General features: G+C 42.9%; 1 protein-coding gene across 1 annotated transcript in view; it reads right to left on the reverse strand.

The window, feature by feature from the left end:
- Window positions 1-4,347: 4,347 nt before the first annotated feature.
- LOC116971775 overlaps window positions 4,348-20,421 on the reverse strand; it is a 30,838-nt gene continuing 14,764 nt past the window's right edge. The window contains exons 7-12 of the mRNA XM_033018880.1: window positions 20,179-20,384; window positions 15,556-15,610; window positions 14,118-14,191; window positions 7,541-7,648; window positions 5,043-5,138; window positions 4,348-4,371 (exon numbers count right to left, since the gene is read on the reverse strand). Coding sequence (XP_032874771.1) covers window positions 4,348-4,371; window positions 5,043-5,138; window positions 7,541-7,648; window positions 14,118-14,191; window positions 15,556-15,610; window positions 20,179-20,384 — 563 coding nt within the window. The remainder of the gene's footprint in view (window positions 4,372-5,042; window positions 5,139-7,540; window positions 7,649-14,117; window positions 14,192-15,555; window positions 15,611-20,178; window positions 20,385-20,421) is intronic.

Consider the following 20,421-nt stretch of genomic DNA (forward strand, 5'->3'; position numbering starts at 1 on the left):
AACTTACCTGGATCGGAAAAACGGCAGAAATCGGCGCCGTAACGGACAAGATGCTAGTGCACCTGAAAGCACCAGCGATTTCACGATCTCCCACAGCTGTGAGAGCCTCTGACTGCAAGCATTCCCTGGACCGCTGGAGAGAACCCGACCTGACTGGGAATCAAAGAGAATGTACCTGGAAACACCTCCGGAGCCGACGAGCAGGATCTCCCGGGAGCAACGGAGCTGGAGCTGCCGTCCGGGAGGGAATCCCCTATCGGAACGGAGCTGGAGCTGCTGTCTGCGAGGGAATCCCCGTTCCAGCGCAGGTTCGCAGAAACAGCAGGTACAGTAAGTACAGTACCTGGAAACAAAGGGGAAGCCTCCATTGTGTCCAGAAACGTGGCCGACGGGCAGGACTTCAGGTCAGACTGAAGCGCAGGGGACTTCGACCCCCCTCTCCCTACCATCCTACTGGCCAACGTACAGTCCCTTGAAAATAAAGTGGAGGACTTAAGACTGCTTTATCAAAGGGAGATGAGGGAATGCTCTGTGTTCTGTTTCACAGAGACATAGCTCACCCCCAGCTCCCCAGACTCAGCGGTCCAGCCTGAAGGGTTCTCCATCCACCGTATGGACCGTACGCAGGCATCTGAGAAAGGGAGATGAGGGGACATCTGCCTCATGGTCAACTCTGCGTGGTGCTCAGACTTGGCAGTCCTGTCCAACTCCTGCTCTCCACACCTCGAACATCTGGCGGTGAAGTGCCGTCCCTTCTACCTTCTGAGGGAATTCACCTCCGTTATCCTGACCGCGGTCTACATCCCACCCCATCAGACATCCGTCTGGCACTGGAGGAGCTGCACGCCATGGTCAACAAACACCAAGGCTGTCTTACCCCGAGGAGTTTACCACAATAGCTGGGGACTTCAATAAAGCAAACTTTACGAAATCGCTCCCTAACTTCCACCAACATGTCTCCTGCTGCACTAGAGGACCAAACACCCTCGACCACTGCTACACCACCATCAAGAAAGCCTAGATCTCCATTCCTCACGCTCACTTCGGTAAATCCGACCTACAGGCAGCAATTGAAGAGTGCACCCCTAGAGGTGAGGACAGTACAGAGCTGGTCGGGGGGGAGGGGGGGGGGGGCAGAGGAACAACTCCAGGACTGTTTGAGTCTGTAGACTGGACAATGTTCAAGGACTCGGCAATGGACCTGAACGAATACGCCACAGTCGTTACAGACTTCATTAAGAAATGTGTGGAGGACTGCATCCCGATAAAAACCTTCCGAGTGTTTCCCAATCAGAAGCCTTGGATGAACTTTTGAGATCTGCACTCTTCTGAAGACCAGACACCAGGCATTCATGTCTGATGATACAGTGGCCTACAAGAAGTCCAGATACGACCTTGGTAAGGCCATCAAAAAGGCCAATAGGGACTTCTGCTCCAAGCTGGAAGATGAGACAGATGTTCGGCAGCTGTGGCGAGGCCTGAATACAATCACCTCCTACAAGGCGAAATCATGAAGTAGCTCGAATGTCGGCGTAGCATCACTCCCTGACAAGCTCAATGCTTTAATAGGGAGAATACTGATGTGCCTTCTCAAGCCCCCATTCGCTGTGATGGTATTTCAGTCACAGTCACAGAGGCCGGCGTCAGAAAATCCTTCAGAGGGGTGAACCCTCGAAAAGCGCCTGGACCTGATGGTATACCCGGTCGTGTTCTAAAAACCTGTGTAGACCAACTGGCTGGAGTTTTTACGGACATTTTCAACCTCTCACTTCTGAGGTCTGAGGTTCCCACCTGCTTTAAAAGGGCCCAAGAAAAGCAAGGTGACGTGCCTCAACGACTATCGACCAGTGGCACTAACGTCAGTGGTGATGAAGTGCTCTGAGAGGTTGATCATGGCGCAAATCAACTACCTCGACAAAATCCTGGACCCACTGCAGTTCGCTTACCGCCACAACAGATCAACGGTGGATGCGATCTCGCTGGCTCTCTACTCCGCTCTGGACCACTTGGATAACAAAAACTCATATGTCAGGCTGTTATTCATTGATTACAGCTCGACATTTAATTCAATCATCCCCTCCAAGCTGGTTACCAAACTCGCAGAACTGGGTCTCTGCGCATCCCTCTGCAATTGGATCCTCGACTTCCTCATTCACAGGCCACAAACTGTTTGAATTGGTGGAAATGTGTCAGCCTTGATAACAATCAGCACGGGAGCACCTCAAGGCTGCGTGCTCAGCCCCCTGCTGTACTCTCTACACTCATGACTGCGTAGCTGGTCATAGTGCGAACTCCATCATCAAGTTCGCTGATGACACCACTGTTGTGGGAAGTATCACTGATGGGGACGAGTCAGAGTATAGAAGACAGATCGACCAACTGACCAAATGGTGCCAGCACAATAACCTGGCCCTCAACACCAGCAAAACCAAGGAACTGATTGTGGACTTTGGAAGAGGTAGGTTGGGGACCCACAGTCCCATTTATATCTTGTCTAGGGAGTCTGAAGAAGGGTTTCGGCCCGAAACGTCGCCTATTTCCTTCGCTCCATAGATGCTGCTGCACCCGCTGAGTTTCCCCAGCAATTTTGTGTACCGTCCCGTTTATATCAATGGGTCGATGATGGAAAGGGTCAAGAGCTTCAAATTCCTGGGCGTGCACATCTCTGAAGATCTCTCCTGGTCCGAGAACACTGATGCAATCATAAAGAAAGCACATCAGCGCCTCTACTTCCTGAGATTACGGAGAGTCGGTATGTCAAGGAGGACTCTCTCTAACATCTACAGGTGCACAGTAGAGAGCATGCTGACCGGTTGCATCGTGGCTTGGTTCGGCACCCTGAGCGCCCAGGAGCGGAAAAGACTACAAAAAGTAGTAAACACTGCCCAGTCCATCATCGGCTCTGACATCCCTACCATCGAGGGGATCTATCGCAGTCGCCTCCTCAAAAAGGCTGGCAGCATCATCAAGGACCCACACCATCCTGGCCACACACACATCTCCCTGCTACCTTCAGGTAGAAGGTACAGGAGCCTGAAGACTGCAACGTTCAAGTTCAGAAACAGCTCCTTCCCATAGCCATCAGGCTAGTGAACTCAACTCAAACAGACTCTGAACATTAATAGCCATTATCTGTTTATTTGCACTTTATCTTTTTTATTTATTCATGTGTGTATATATTTATACAATGGTATATGGACACACTGATCTGTTCTGTATTCATGCCTTCTATATTCTGTTGTGCTGAAGCAAAGCAAGAATTTCATTGTCCTATCTGGGACACATGACAATAAACTCTCTTGAACCTTGTATATTTGCTTTAGGTGCCTGATTAAAGAATATGCAAGACTCAATAAATGCAAAAGCAAGTAATTTGTTTGAAACATTGTGAGAAATTAGCTAAAAAGTGAAAATGCACTGTGGTGGTTAGATGTGATGGTGAAAATGGGATGGAGCACGAACATTTTTTTATGCAAGAAAGAATCCACAGATTTTCTGAAACTACCTCTTGCAGCTAATAATTTGTATAATGCCCCTTAAGGAGCTTAAAAGTGATTCTTTACATTTATGCGTCAGCTATGTTGCAAAGTAACTGCAAGAAGCTGTTAGATGAGTGGGATGCCCGCAAACAACATTCTAGTTATGTTTGTTTGGTGCACTATATTTCAACTCAATTCCAGCAGGTATCTAAGATTGACTAATACTCCCATCAGAACCTGTCTTATTTAAAATAAGTTTTTCCTTTATTTCTAAATGTGGATCAGAAACAGAGGTCTAGGGGTCTTAAGAATTTCAAACCCTTAGATCTTCACTTTTATATGTTGAAATATGTCCCGTCTTGAAAATGTGATGAAGTTTAAGCTGCATCTTATCTGACGGATGCATTGTCATTACTTATGTTTCTCTAGAATTAAATCAAGGGCAAATTTCTTTAAACCTCTGCAGAAACGAAGCAGCATGTGTACTGAGCCTCTGCCAAATATACAGATGTACACAGTAGAATGACCAAAGAAATTCACTTCATGGTTAATGGTCTGGAAATTGACTAATTCAGTGATGGAGGTCTTCATGGGAATTTCAATATATTTCCCACAACTTTTATGCTTTCAGAAGTATTACATCTAAAAATTAGTCTCAGTGGTATCACATACCAAAGTATCATATGTCCACAGAGCAAAATATTGATTGGTTCAAACAGAATCATTGTTAATCAATCTAACATTATTGCTACATGAAAAATGTTTCTTATTCAATGTTGAACTAGCAATTGAATTTAACAAATGATCCCTGAATATGTTTTTTCAAAGCAACTATCAATGTCACGGGTTCAACTGATCGAAAGCGGATCTAAAATTTTGATTCTTTGCTCATCTGGAAATAAAATGTATAACAATTACTTAAAAAGAACACACAGGATCTGTAGAAGCTCTACTAAACGTGCCCGATAAAAGTGGTCAGACAATGTTAGGACTAATTGCAAAAGCTTTTGTCCCATTGGCCTTTGTTTCTCTTTGTCTGGAACCCAGGACTTGAGTTGATCTCAGCTCAACTATGGAGAAAAATGGCCGCTCTAAACCACAACTGATTTCTGGGTAAATTGAAAGCTTTCATAGTTGAATTTCTTAGAAAGCTCTCAGAGTCCTTGATGCCTAAACTGTCAGAATTATATATTCAAGTCACCAGATATCTCAAATTATGAAATCATGGTAAGTAATACATTATTTGCCAATCTTATTAATTAATTAATTACATGCTATCACCGGGGGGCTGAAGTTTGTTAACATTCCACATTTACCCAAATATATACTACACCTGCAAATTCTTTACAATTTCAATAACAGCAATCCATGGCAATCATCAATCGTAAAGTAGAATCTGGTAAATTTTCAGAATTATAATGGCTCGATGCAGGACAATAATTGATTCTATAGGGGTTGCGTTTGACACAAGCCGGAATAATTTCATTAGCTGTCAACTCAGACTAAAAACAAAAGCATGAGCAGTGAGGTTAATATTCAGGTAGTGGGCTCAGTACTTCCTACCTTGCTTTGAAGTTCACACACACATGTGTGGAGCCTAACGTTTTCTGCCGCAAGCAATTGAAACTCATCAGATGACTTTCCTTTATGATTTACTGCCTGAAAATTAAATACAATGGATTCCAATTGCAAACTTCACTTGATTTCTTCACTTGATACTTACTCTACATTGTTACGGTGATTACATTTTATTGGTGCTGTAATACACAGAAATAGGATTCCAAGAATTATGCAGTTACATAGTTTGTGTAGTTCTGCAGTTGTATAGGGCTCTGGTGAGACCACATCTGGAGTATTGTGTACAGTTTTGGTCTCCTAATTTGAGGAAGGATATCCTTGTGATTGAGGCAGTGCAGCGTAGGTTCACGAGATTGATCCCTGGGATGGCGGGACTGTCATATGAGGAAAGATTGAAAAGACTAGGCTTGTATTCACTGGAGTTTAGAAGGATGAGGGGGTGATCTTATAGAAACATATAAAATTATAAAAGGATTGGACAAGCTAGATGCAGGAAAAATGTTCCCAATGTTGGGCGAGTCCAGAACCAGGGGCCACAGTCTTAGAATAAAGGGGAGGTCATTTAAGACTGAGGTGAGAAAAAACTTTTTCACCCAGAGAGTTGTGAATTTATGGAATTCCCTGCCACAGAGAGCAGTGGAGGCCAAATCACTGGATGGATTTAAGAGAGAGTTAGATAGAGCTCTGGGGGCTAGTGGAGTCAAGGGATATGGGGAGAAGGCAGGCATGGGTTATTGATAGGGGACGATCAGCCATGATCACAATGAATGGCGGTGCTGGCTCGAAGGGCCGAATGGCCTCATCCTGCACCTATTTTCTATGTTTCTATGTGTTTCTGAAATTCCATGATTATGTTCACAATCTGTTGCAGATGTAAACACTGCAGAAATGTAAATTTCATTGAGAAGACAACTAACTGGGGGTTACATGTTCATCTGTTCCATAAATAAAAGCAAAAACACACATAAACCCCAATTTTTCAAAATTAAATATATTCTCTTATTTCTCATCCATCTTTAACACTGTACAACTCAGAACGGTCTTAATATATTGATGAATGTTAATTCTTAGCTTTCTTGTATAAATTAGCTACTGAGAACACTAAGCAGAACTATTTATACATGATCCTATATCCGGAAGATGAGGCGCAAAGAAACCAGGGGCACGGAGAAATCACAAAAGTCAGAGCAGAAATTAATGAAGCAGAAGACAAGAATGAAAACAAAAGTGTTTTCTGAAACATTCTAAACATTATAAATAAACATTTTATAAGCTTGACAAATCCAAAAACTTTTCAAAAATCACAATTAAAGACTCATAATATATTGGCATAATTATATTAATATTATAAATCTTTGAGAGCGAAAAGCTAGTTGTGTTGAATCTATTGTGATGGAAGGAACTGCAGCTGCTGGTTTAAACCGAAGATCATAATAATCATCATAATCATACTTTATTAGCCAAGTATGTTTTGCAACACGAGAAATTTGATTTGCCATACAGTCATACCAATAAAAAGTAACAGAACGCACAAAATACATTTTAACATAAACATCCACCACATTCCTCGCTGTGATGGAAGACAAAAAAAAGTTAAATCTCTTCCCTTCTTTGTCCTCCCGCAATCGGGGGTCTTGAGCCTTCCGTTGACAGGGCGATCTTGGCTCTCGTAGCCGGTGGTCGGACCCTCCGCATCGGGGGGGATTTCAGCTCCCCCGCGTCGGGCGATCGGACCCCGGCTGGTCGAACCTCCTGCAATTTTGAGGCTTCCCGACATCAGTCTCTACCCGAGACTGTGAGCTCCTTGATGTTGAAGTCCGCAGTCCACGGTTGGAGCGTCGATCCCAGGCAAGGGATCGCAGGCTCCGATGGTAAATCCACTACCCCATAGTGGAGCTCAAAATCAGTCTCGAGCAAGGCCGCCAGCTCCATGATGTCAGGCTGCAAAACGACTGGAAATACGATCCGGAAAAAAATCACATCTCCGGCAAGGTAAAAGATTGAAAAAGGTTTCCCCCGACCCCCTCCTCCACATAAAACAAATAAGTGAACATTAACATACACTTTTTAAAACACACTAAAAAGAACAAAAAGGACGAAAAGACACAGATTGAGGCTGCCATCGCTGACGGCGCCACCTGGTGGATGGGTACAAAATGCTGGAGTAACTCAGTGGGTCAGACAGCATCTCTGGAGAAAAGGAAATGGGTGACGTTTTGGGTCGAGACCTATCTTCAGACTGAAGGAGGGTCTCGACCCTAAACATCACCTATTCCTTTCCTCCAGAGATGCCATCTGATCCGCCGAGTTACTCCATCTTTTTGTGTCTATCTTGTGTTGAAACCATTAACGTCCTTATATCCATTCTAACTTTCCAATAGTGTATACTACTTTTCACATAAACTCTTCTTGTTTAGAGGCAGAGAGGCCTGGAAGAATTTGTTTTATTTCAGTAATTGTTTCTTTTTTAAATGTTATTTCACCTGGTTGTGTTTCTGCTTACACGATAAAGCAGCTTCCCTCTGATGGTCCGCGTCAGTGTACTCATTGCCCTCTGCTGGAATGGGACTGCATGTACAGATATCAGCATCCTTTAAAAAAAAAAATCAATTATCTATTTTAATTGAAGAAAAAATGTGTTACCAAAACATTGTTAGGAAACATATGCATGGCAATGCATGATATTTAGCTCATTTTGTTTAACTTCAATGTAAATGGAGCAGCATTTTGTTCAACTAGTTTCACAATTAACATTTGTTTCTGCTATCATGCCCACCCATTATGACAACACAAGCATCAATCTGAAGTCTGAAGAAGGGACTCGACCCAAAACATCACCCATTCCTTCCCTTCAGAGATGCTGCCTGTCCCACTGAGTTACTCCAACTTTTTGTGTCTATCTTCAGTTTAAACCAGCATCTGCAGTTCCTTCTTACACAAGCATCAATCTGTTCGGCAATAACAATGCCATGTTCCAGTTACAGACCTATATTCTCAGACCTAGGCGGTTGTAACATCTCTCAGAATCCCAAATTATGGGTTTGACAAAAGACAAATTAACATTGAGGTGGGTTCCTTAGGAACTTGGTTCTACAAAACAGAACATCTCTGGCTTTTCGTTCATGCCAAACATGACATAAGAGCATTCAATTTTCTCTTTGATTCTCACTGGGTTCAGTTCTGCTGGACTTCTTGAAGTCAGGCACATTCAAATGCTGCCTTATTATCGAGGCAGTCACTCTCACCTTTCCTGTGGAATTCAGTTCCTTTGCCTATTTGGCCTAAGGTTGTGAAATCTAAAGCATATCAGTCCTGGCAAAAGCAAAAGTGAGCAGGTTATTGTTAAGTACAGTTTGATAAATCTATAAATGACAACTTTCATCACTGCTGAAGAAGTGGTTTATAATTAGCTTGGATGGATTTGACCTACATTTTGTGGACAGGGCACGCCTGGGCTAATTTCCACATTGTTGGAAGAAACACTGGAAGAACTGGCTAGAGGTGCAGCTATTTCATATTTCAATAGCCTTTCTGTATCCAGTGTTCTCAGCCACTTAATATCACACTGAGAGAACTGACTGTATTGGGTGAAGGTGCCTTAGAAAGAGCTTATGTGTACAGGTTTAAGTTGAATGGATTGCTATTTGGGAGGAAAAATAGCTATCAACACCTTGCTCCACGCCTTGAGTCGCAAATAGGCCAGATCAGGTTAGAGCTGGAGATTTCCTTGTCCATTACGGAGATGAATCCATTCTGAATCTTTCCTGAAATTTGGGCGTTTATTTTACTGCATTCCCTGGCAGTAACAGTCAGATGCTGCTGCTCTCTCTTCACATTGTGTTTTTTGATTTTGTGTCTTTGGAACGATTTCTATCTTTAATTTGTGTATTGATGATGTCCTTATTATTTATTTTTCTCCGACTATATGTTTTTTTTCTCTTCTGTTAACTTTTGTAAGGTGTCCTTGAGACTTTGAATGGCGCCCGAAAATAAAATTTATTATTATTATTATTATTCCAGTTCCTCTCCAGATCATTAATCTAGGCCACTGAAGCACTAGCTAAAGTAACCAATTCACCTTATTTCTATGCTTGAGTAACTTCTCTTTACGTCCAATCCTTAAATATTGTTTTACAGTAATGAGTTGCATATGCTAAGTTCAGTACTCGGTAGATAATGAAGACGCCCGTAGGTATTTGTTACTTAAACATTTACAGCTACTAATTCAGGTCTTACCATTTTTGAAAAATACTCTGTATCTATCCTGACAAACAATGTCCTAATTCCTTCATAATGTTTTTTTCCATTGCCACTTAAGTCTTCTGTAGCATTAATATTTTGCCAATTCATTTGGTTTGTATTCCTGCATTGTCTTCCCTTGGCTAAAAGTGGTTTCTAAAAGTTCTTTCTTTACTCCAAGGAAGACTTTGCTGGAATTAAGACAAGATTTTTTTCCTTCCAGCTTGTATTTTATATGATTTGCTTTTCATTGACAAATGGAGCAATGTTCCTCCTTCCAAGGTTCTCAAAGTGTGTTATCAAACTGTAGCTGCAATACTACCCTTCCTTTGTTGTAATAATGATTTATGGCAAGACAAATGTGGGTCCCTTGAAGGCAGAAAGATGAAATTATTATGGGGAACAAGGAAATGGCAGACGTTGAACAGGTACTTTGGTTCTGTCTTCACTAAGGAAGACACAAACAATCTCCCAGATGTACTATAGGACTAATCTAAAGGAGAACGTGACAAGTAAAATGGATGAAGGAGAGCCAATGGACGTATTTCTTTTCTTCGGTATTCACCAAGGAGAAGGATATTGAATTATGTGAGGTAAGGGAAACAAGTAGGGTAGCTATGGAAACTATGAGGATCAAAGAAGAGGAAGTACTGACACATTTGAAAAATATAAAAGTGGATAAGTCTCCAGGTCCTGACAGGATATTCCCTAGGACATTGAGGGAAGTTAGCGTAGAAATAGCAGGGGCTATGACAGAAATATTTCAAATGTCATTAGAAACGGGAATGGTTCCGGAGGATTGGCGTACTTCGCATGTTGTTCCATTGTTTAAAAAGGATTCTAAGTAAACCTAGCAATTATAGACCTGTTAGTTTGACGTCAGTGGTGGGCAAATTAATGGAAAGGATACTTAGAGATAATATATATAATCATCTGGATAAACAGGGTCTGATTAGGAACAGTCAACATGGATTTGTGCCTGGAAAGTCATGTTTGACTAATCTTCTTGAATTTTTTGAAGAGATTACTAGGGAAATTGATGAGGGTAAAGCGGTGGATGTTGTCTATATGGACTTCAGTAAGGCTTTTGACAAGGTTCCACATGGAAGGTTGGTTAAGAAGGTTCAATTGTTGGGTATTAATGGTGGAGTTAATGTACCTCGGTGACTGCCAATCACCCCCCCCCCCTCCACCGGACACTCCTCCCACAGGAAAAACACTATGTCTGTATACATGTAAAAATATTTATTTATTGAAATCATATTCTATGTCGCTCTTCCAGGGAGATGCTAACTGCATTTCGTTGTCTCTGTACTGTACACTGACAATGACAATTAAAGTTGAATCTGAATCTGAATCTGAATCTGAATCTGAGTAGCAAGATGGATTCAACAGTGGCTGAATGGGAGATGCCAGAGAGTAACGGTGGATGGCTGTTTGTCAGGTTGGAGGCCAGTGACTAGTGGGGTGCCTCAGGGATCTGTGTTGGGTCCACTGTTGTTTGGCATATACATCAATGATCCGGATGATGGTATGGTAAATTGGATTAGTAAGTATGCAGATGATACTAAGATAGGTGGTGTTGTGGATAATGAAGTAGATTTTCTACATCTAGAAAGTCTACAGAGAGATTTAGGCCATTTGGAAGAGTGGGCTGAAAGATGGCAGATGGAGTTTAATGCTGATAAGTGTGAGGTGCTACATCTTGGCAGGACAAATCAAAATAGGACGTACATGGTAAATGGTAGCGAATTGAGGAATGCAGTTGAACAGAGGGATCTAGGAATAACTGTGCATAGTTCCCTGAGGGTGGAATCTCATGTAGATAGGGTGGTAAAGAAAGCTTTTGGTGTGCTAGCCTTTATAAATCAGAACATTGAGTATAGAAGTTGGGATGTAATGTTAAAATTGTACAAGGCATTGGTGAGGCCAATTCTGGAGTATGGTGTACAATTTTGGTCGCCAAATTAGAGGAAAGATGTCAACAAAATAGAGAGTACAGAGGAGATTTACTAGAATGTTGCCTGGGTTTCAGCAACTAAGTTACAGAGAAAGGTTGAACAAGATAGGTCTTTATTCTTTGGAGCGCAGAAGGTTAAGGGGGGACTTGATAGAGGTCTTTAAAATTATGAGAGGGATAGACAGAGTTGACGTGGATAAGCTTTTTCCATTGAGAGTGGGGAAGATTCAAACAAGAGGACATGACTTGAGAACTAAGGGACAGTAGTTTAGGGGTAACATGAGGGGGAACTTCTTTACTCAGAGAGTGGTAGCTGTGTGGAATGAGCTTCCAGTGGAAGTGGTGGAGGCAGGTTTGTTTTTATCATTTATAAATAAATTGGATAGGTATATGGACGGGAAAGGAATGGAGGGTTATGGTCTGAGTGCAGGTAGATGGGACTAGGTGAGAGTAAGTGTTCGGCACAGACTAGAAGGGCCGAGATGGCCTGTTTCCATGCTGTAATTGTTATATGGTTATATGGTAGTGTATCTGGACTCGGAAAGCCTTTGATAAGGTCCCACACAGGAGATCAGTGGGCAAAATTAGAGCACATGGTATTGGGGGTAGGGTATTGACATGGATAGAGAATTGGTTGGCAGACAGGAAGCAAAGAGTAGAAATAAACTGGTCCCTGTCAGAATGGCAGGCAGTGACGAGTGGAGTGTCGCAAGGTTCGGTGCTGGGGCCGCAATTATTTACAATATATATTAATGATTTAGATGATAGGATTAAAAGTAACATTAACAAATTTGCAGATGACACAAAACTGGGTGGCAGTGTGAACTGCGAAGAGGATGCTAGGAGGTTGTAGTGTGACTTGGACAGGTTGAGTGAGTGGGCAGATAAATGGCAGATGCAGAATAATGTAGATAAATGTAAGTTTATCCACTTTGGCGGCAAGAACAAGGAGGCAGATTATTATCTCAATGGTGTCAGATTAGGTAAAAGGGAAGTGCAACGAGACCTGGGTGTCTTTGTACACCAGTCACTGAAAGTAAACATGCAGGTACAGCAGACAGTGAAGAAAGCTAATGGCACATTGGCCTTCATAACGAGAGGATTTGAGTATAGGAGTAAAGAGGTCCTTCTGCGGTTGTACCACATCTGGAGTATTGTGTGCAGTTTTGGTCTCCTACTTTGAGGAAAGATATCCTTGCTATTGAGGCAGTGCAGTGTAGGTTTACGAGGTTAATCCCCGGGATGGCGGGACTGTCATATAAGGAAAGATTGGAAAGACTGGGCTTGTATTCACTGGAATTTAGGATGAGAGGCGATCTTATAGAAACATATAAAATTATAAAAGGACTGGACAAGTTAGATGCAGGAAAAATGTTCCCAATGTTGCGGGAGTCCAGAACCAGGGGCCACAGTCTAACAATAATGGGGAGGCTATTTAAAAGAGATGAGAAAAAACTTTTTCATCCAGAGAGTTGTGAATTTGTGGAATTCTCTGCCACAGAAGGCAGTGGAGGCCAATTCACTGGATGCATTTAAAAGAGAGTAAAGGGCCTGTCCCACTTAGGCTATTTTTTAGGCGACTAAAGGGGACCAGACTGTCGCCACATGGTCGCCGGGGTGTCGCCTGTATGTTCATGAGTAGTCTCCTCTGTCGCCCAAAGAGTCGTAATGTCTTTCTGGTCGCTGCTGGATTTTCAACATGTTGAAAAGTTTTCGGAGACAGTCGGCAACAGTGGGTTTGACGCCAATGAGCGTAGCTTAACTTCTCCTGACGTAGTTGCTGTCTTGGTGTCGCCAGGTGACATAGGTTGTCACTGGTGTTGACTTCGGCTTTTTTTTGTTGTTAAAGTAATGATTCTATTTCAAATTTAGGTCGAAGGAACATAGAAACATAGAAAATAGGTGCAGGAGTAGGCCATTCGGCCCTTCGAGCCTGCACCGCCATTCAATGTGATCATATTGAATGGCGGTGCAGGCTCGAAGGGCCGAATGGCCTACTCCTGCACCTATTTTCTATGTTTCTATGAAGGGGATTCCAATTGCCGGTTTGTCGGCAACCTGCTACGACTATAACAATCGCCGGCAGTCACCTAAAAGTAGCCTAAGTGGGACAGGCCCTTTAGATAGAGCTCTTGGGGCTAGCAGAATCAAGGGATATGGGGAGAAGGCTGGCACGGGTTACTGATTGTGGATGATCAGCCTTGGTCACAATGAATGGCAGTGCTGGCTCGAAGGGCCAAATGGCCTACTCCTGCACCTATTTTCTATATTTCTATGTTTCTATGGCTTTGTCACATTATAAAGCTCCAAATGCAAGCACCTTTAATCCCAAAGAGTGAGCTTCCAGTCAGTGGATTAGAAGTTCACTGCTCATGTCAGGAGAGAAGGCAGGTACGGGATACTGAGTTGGATGATCAGCCATGATCATATTGAATGGCGGTGCAGGCTCGAAGGGCCGAATGGCCTACTCCTGCACCTAATTTCTATGTTTCTATGTTTTCTATGTCAAACCAGATGCAGACACACAGCATTCTGCTAGGAACTCGGCCCACTGGAAATCATTTCTCTTTCGTCCCACAAAAATCACTCTGAATTTGCGCAGATATTGAAAAAATTAGACAAATTCTAAATCATGCTTTTAAGTACACTAAAGAAGGAACATGCTCATGTTATACAATAATGACAGGCTCTCTGTATGCAAGTAAAACTGTCACCGATTCTTTATTGATAATGGCCCTTTAGCAAAATAAATTAGATTGAGTTCTTGTTCATGAATTCTCTAAGAATAGACGATTACATTATAAAGGAAATCTTTTAAAAAACTAATTTGTACTTATTAGAGATGGTACGTTTTTTCTGACCTCTGTTTCAACAACATTAGCTGTCGTCTTATCCAAGATATCTTCCTTGAGTACAGACTTGTCAATATTAGTGCCTAAGGATCAGTACAAAGAAAATAGATTTGGAGAATTCATATATTGGATTTTACAATGTTGTCAGTAAGGAGAGGCAGCATTCTAAGTACAGATCCCCATCCTAAGAGTGTGAGCAGTAGACATGTGAAATGTCAACATTTGTGGGATCAAGCAATCAAATTGCAAACCAGAAACTGCTCTTTATTTAAATATATCAATGAGTGAGTCTGCCTCAAATTTTATCAACCTTTTGGATTTAACATTTCACATTTGTTCAGGAAGGCTGGAGTGCAGCTGCCAAGAACCACAGCAGCCAGGAATCCCTCAGGGTGCAGGGCTGGCAGCTTTCTGTAGACCTGGTGAAACAGCTGAAGTTCCCACACCACCCTGAGGCCGGACATCCGGCTGGTCTCAGAGGCGACCAATAACATCGTCTTGTTGGAACTGATAGTACCGTGGGAGGACCTTCTGGAGGAGGCCCATGAGAGGAAGAAGACCAAGTCCAAAGAGCTGGTCATAGATTGCTGTAAGCAGGGCTGGTGTATGCCCATCGAGGTTGGCTGCAGAGGTTTTGCAGGGCAATCGCTCTACAAAGCCTTGAGTGCACTGGGCATAAACGGAATGGAGAAAAGAGCTATCAAGAACAGCACAGAGGTAGCGGAGAAAGCCTCGAGATGGCTCTGGATCGGGAAAGGAGGTCCATGGGGAGGGGTGAATGCCACCTGAACACAGGTCGTGGTCTGATCAACCAATGCTGGGTCGCCTGGGTGAGGATGCCTGACGTTGATAGACCCGAAACACCCAATGACTCCAGGTTACATCACTGATGATGTGTTCAGGAGCATCAAGTGATGTATTTTATCAATCACATCTGTTGGAGCAGCTGAAGGTGTTAGACTGAAGCAAGATCAGCAGGTAATGTGTTTGTCCAGCATTGGTTATGAAGGAGCAGAACTGCCTGTTAGCTCCAGTTCTGGCAGTTCAACCTATTCCCATAAACATCAGGACCTCTGCCATTCTGTGACATCTTCACTAATTCAATACAGACCTTATCACCCACAAACTCTCTTTTCAAACACCAATTAAATAATTAAAGTTATTTATCATAGGGGGAACCAAATAACATTTTGAGCATTTTCATCAATCCTATTTGCTTTGATTACTTTTTTGGTGGCACATACTCATCACAGTGAAATAATTCCTCCTAAATTCTTTAACTGGTCAGTCAATGGGTGCCTAGTGCTTAACTGCTGCAGAGCCCACCCACAATAAATTCTCCATGTTTACTAACAAATCCTTCTGCAGTGTTTAAGACTGCTGCATATATAAATCTCCGACACACACAAACTGCTGCTATTTTAAAAATCCATCAATCCGTTCTTACCCCAATAACTGGCTTTCCAATCTGCGCCATTCTTCTCTTCATTGGTGCTATGGTCCTGAATTGAAAGTTGAACAGCATGAGCAATATGTTAACAACCAAGGAAATGAAGCCAAACTTTGGTACTGAATTTCGCAACTGACAATCCCAGAATTAACTTGTCCATGGCACTGATCTTAATTTTATTAGCAGTCACCAGCCAGATGTTGCAAAGCACTGTGTAGTGTGAATACAAGTCTCACTGGCCGGCCACCTGTATTTGCTCTTCATGGCTGCAATCAGGCAAATGTTTCAATAATGAAATGTGGGACAGGTAAGTCGTGTATGCAAACGTAAATTCATGTGAATAAGCAGGGAATCAAGTACAAGCTATGCTCAGGTATAGAGGCTTGCAAGGGATTAGATGACTAATTTTAAAGGAAACAGGCCTGAATTATACATGTATTTTTGGCAGTTTTCTGGCACACTCCAAGATCATCTTCCAATCCAGTCTGCTGTGACCAGTTTGCATTTCTTCCTAAATGAGGTGGAACTGCTCAGCAGCATTAAAGATGAGGGTTTCTCAACAACGTCCTTGCTCTTCTCACATTAAGGATATAGAAACATAGAAAATAGATGCAGGAGTAGGCCATTCGGCCCTTTCAGCCTGCACCGCCATTCAATATGATCATGGCTGATCATCCAACTCAATATCCTGTACCTGCCTTCTCTCCATACCCCCTGATCCCTTTAGCCACAAGGGCCACATCTAACGCCCTCTTAAATATAGCCAATGAACTGGCCTCAACTACCTTCTGTGGCAGAGAATTCCAGAGATTCACCACTCTGTGTAAAAAATGTTTTTCTCATCTCAGTCCTAAACGATTTCCCTCTTATCCTTTATGCACCAGGCTGTGTTATTTGATGGACAGCTCTTTACCTTGGAGATTTATAATGAGGCCAAAGTGTTTGCCTGGACCTCTGTTAGCTCTGGAACCCTGACAGGGTCTGTTTATTCCTTGAAACAAGGATGACAGGAAGCTAAGGGTTGCCAACTGACTTGTACTTGGCTTTGGGTCCAGACCTGCTGAATGTATACACTTTGCTTTTGGCTGACAGTGTATCAGAACTCATGAGGATGGGCATGATCACACTCATCTATGAATAAACAAAAAGAGATCAGAAATTGGGGCCATTCATACTGCTTCCTGCAGACGATAGGATTGTAACCAAGGTTATCACTGGATGTGTCAAGTCTGCTCTGGAGCTGGTGATTCACCGAGACACAACCTGCACAGGCAGGAATATCTTAGGCCTTGAGCTACTCAGCAATATGGTCACCTACAAACAGGTAGTGGTGTGGACATTTGTTCAGACCAAAAGAAGACATTTAACAGAATATTGCACACATACTTTCAAAAATATAGACTAAAATACTTTCTAATTGGCCTGATCTAAAACATCGCCTGACCATTTTCCTCCACAGATACAGCCAGACTTCATTGACCAATGAACATGGGCAATGAATTTCATTGTTTTGTTTCGGGACATATGACAATAAAACACTCCTGACTTGAAATCAAGGCTCTGCAATTGAACATGGCTGCACTACACAGATATGAGAACAGACCAAATAAATGCATGAGAAACTGAAAACTAGGGAAGGTGGACTCGTTTCTCTGTCACGTTTGCATTGAGTCCTTTACAGGCATTAGAGGGAGAGACATAAGAAACTGCAGTTGCTGGAATGTTGACTTAAGCGGGCTCATGATCCCGGGCAGCAGAGATAATCCAGTTAATACCTCTCCGCTCATGCTCAAGGTTTTTACCATCCTGGAACTGGGTTGATCATACTGCCAAGGTGATGCAGTGAGTGGGATTGTGGCAACAGCACTCTCCCTAAACTGTGGAAAAGAACCTGGTCATCAGGAGTGAGGTTTCTCCGTGAATTGTGTGCATGGCCCTGAAGTGCAGCAAGTACCACAGCCATTGTCCTGCTTATCGGGGACGTCAAAAATGGATGAATGTTTGCAAAAAGATAAACCTCCAGAGAAGCAGGGGAAAGAACCTACAGAAAGTAACCCTCAATGTTGTTGCAACCTAGGGGAATGGTTAGCCATAGAATACCACACCACCTGTCTTCCTTTGCACAGCGGTGCAGAGAAAGACCTTTGGACTTAAAGTGATCAGTCGGTGGTCTGTACAGAATATTTGACGGAACAGATTTTTTAAAGATGCACCAAGACTTTGGCTGGTGTTGAAACTATTCTCTATCACGTCCTTCAGGCATATCCAAAATCCCATTGTCACCATAGAATGCAGCTGTGGCGAGCAACAACAATGTAATTCCATCTACTGGAATGTGCATTTGCAATGAAAGTTTGGCGGGAGATGCAATGTTCTTTGTTGAGTGTTCTGAACAGCTAGGTAACACAGGGCTTGGTAGTTTACAGGCTACCCCCAGGAATGCCAGACAACACTAACTGATGGGGATGGAACATGTGGTAAAAATAACTCATGGCCTGTTTACTGAATGTAGGGAATGGAAAATTGATGACATGCTAATGTCATGTAAATGGGATATTATGGTATATCCTGGTGCCATTTCAACAACTATATTTATTTTCAAAATTTATTAAGGTAATGTAAAGATAAGGTTTTAAATGATTTTGTTTGATCTTATTTCATGTTAAGTGTGTTGATGTGCTATGTGGAGAGTTTGCTGCCACTGGGAATAATTATTCAGAGGTATTTACTGTCAAAGCATTTTATCTTTCCGATAGAACATTTGCATCAGTTCTATGCTTTTTCACTGATTGTACCTCCAGATACAATCTGGAAGTATAATTATTTTTCAAGTAAGATCCGGTCTAATAAATCTATATATATTACTAAATCTCTCATCTTGTTTGTTTGTTTGTTTGTTTGTATGTGTGTGAGTTCTGGAAACTCTGCCAAAATGGTACACAATAGCGCTCCAATTTTTGGCCCACCTTACTCACCATTATCCTGCGGTGTGCAATCGCCAATTTTTGGCCCACCTTACTCACCATTATCCTGGGGTGTGCAATCGCCAATTTTTGGCCAGAATTATGTTATATTTTACAAGTCATTGACATTTTAAACTTTACAAACCCACTTTACAAAACCACTTTTCCATTGGCCCTGCCCGTCAGCTGCGTTCAATGTCACAATGGGATCCCGAATTTCATTTACATTAAAAAAACGCGATTTTCATTGACATTGATTTTATTCTAAAAAAAAAACTGTTTTAATTAAGTTCTTCTGTTTTCATTATCAGCTAACATTGTGTTTAGGTTATTTTAAAGAAAAAACGGTATTTTCATTGATAATTTCATGTTAAAAAAATCATCGCGATTTTCATTGTGGGGGGGAGGGTGGGATAGGGGGAGGTGAGGAGCAGGGGAGCAGGGGGATAGAGGGAGAGGAGGTGGTTAGGGAGAGGGGGAGAGGTGAGGATGGAGAGTGGGGGAGAAGGGGGGATAGAGGGAGAGGGCGGAGTGGGGGAGGTAGGTAGTGGGGGATAGAGGGAGAGGAGGGCAGTGGGGTTGAGGAGGGAGAGTGGGGAGTGGGATAGGGGGGAGGTGAGGAGTGGGGGAACAGGAGGATAGAGAGAGGGGAGAGGGGTTATGGAGGGAGGGAGTGACTGAGGGTAAGAGAAAGGAGAGGGAGGGAGAGGTGAGAGAGGGAGTGGGGAGGGGAGGAGGAGAGGGGAAAGAAGAGGGAGAGTGAAGAGGAGGGGAGGAGTGCTGGGGGATGAGGGGGAATGGAGGAGGATTGGTGTAGGAAGAGGGATGGTGAGGTAATGGAGGAGGAGAAGGGGAAGAGGGAGGAGGGGAGGGAGGGGAGGGAGGGGGTGAGGGGAGGAAGCAGAGGAGGGTTGGTGGAGGGTGGGGAGAGGGAGGATAATGGAGGGGAATAGGGGACTGAAGAGGGCGAGTGAGATGCGTGCTCATTGATCTTATATTTTACAGGTCATTGCCATTTTGAACTTTAAAAATGTCACAGCCGCGCTTCTACTTGGCGCCCGCGCCTGCGCAGTCAGGGCAGCGTTGCCGTAACTCGCGTCATAACGGGGATCTCTGGCGTCACAACGGCAACCCATTAGCCATAGCACCTGCGCAGTTGGGGGCTATGGGTCAGTGGTGGAATATTGTCTTGTGGGACGGCCCCAACGGGTCTGCACCTGGTCTAGTAACCTAATAAAAGGGACTGAAACTTCGTCTGATTGTCTGGTTATACAGTGAAAGTAGCTCTGACTGAATAGTTTATTGGGACTGTCCTTCTCACATTCAAAGAAGCCCAGTACAATATGATTGATAGCATCCTCAACCTTCCCAGATTTCTTACAAGCTGATGGATTCCACCAGACCTTTCCCAATGTTCCCGTCAGGAAGCAGAGCCTACATGTTGTATTTTCTACAAGACTGCAGCATTGATCCATGTCGTATGACTTTATGATGACGTCTTAAAACATTATTCATTTTATTCTGAGCTACTATACACCATGAAAATGTGAAGTACTACATACTGAGTTATTTCACACAGACATTTTATGCTTATCATAGAAATGTTTTATTTGGTACCCAAAAGCTGAACTTTCTATTAAGCTGTACAGTATCCTACCTGTGATATCTCTGAAAGTGTGCTACTGGTTTCAGTTTCAAAGGACAGCTCATCCTTCCTGTTGTAAATTGAATAAATATGTGGCTGAGAAGAACTGTCAAAAGGATTTGGGCTGCAGATACCCTCTGCAGATTCTGGATTATCTAGTCTTAGACTCTCTTTCTGATTCTGATCGCCACACATTTTCAAACTCGAGGTGGTCGATCCTGCAAAAGTAACAAACATTTTGTAAAGCGCATTCAG

The sequence above is a fragment of the Amblyraja radiata genome, chromosome 4, assembly GCF_010909765.2.
Source record: "Amblyraja radiata isolate CabotCenter1 chromosome 4, sAmbRad1.1.pri, whole genome shotgun sequence".
Classification (NCBI taxonomy): Eukaryota; Metazoa; Chordata; class Chondrichthyes; order Rajiformes; family Rajidae; genus Amblyraja; species Amblyraja radiata.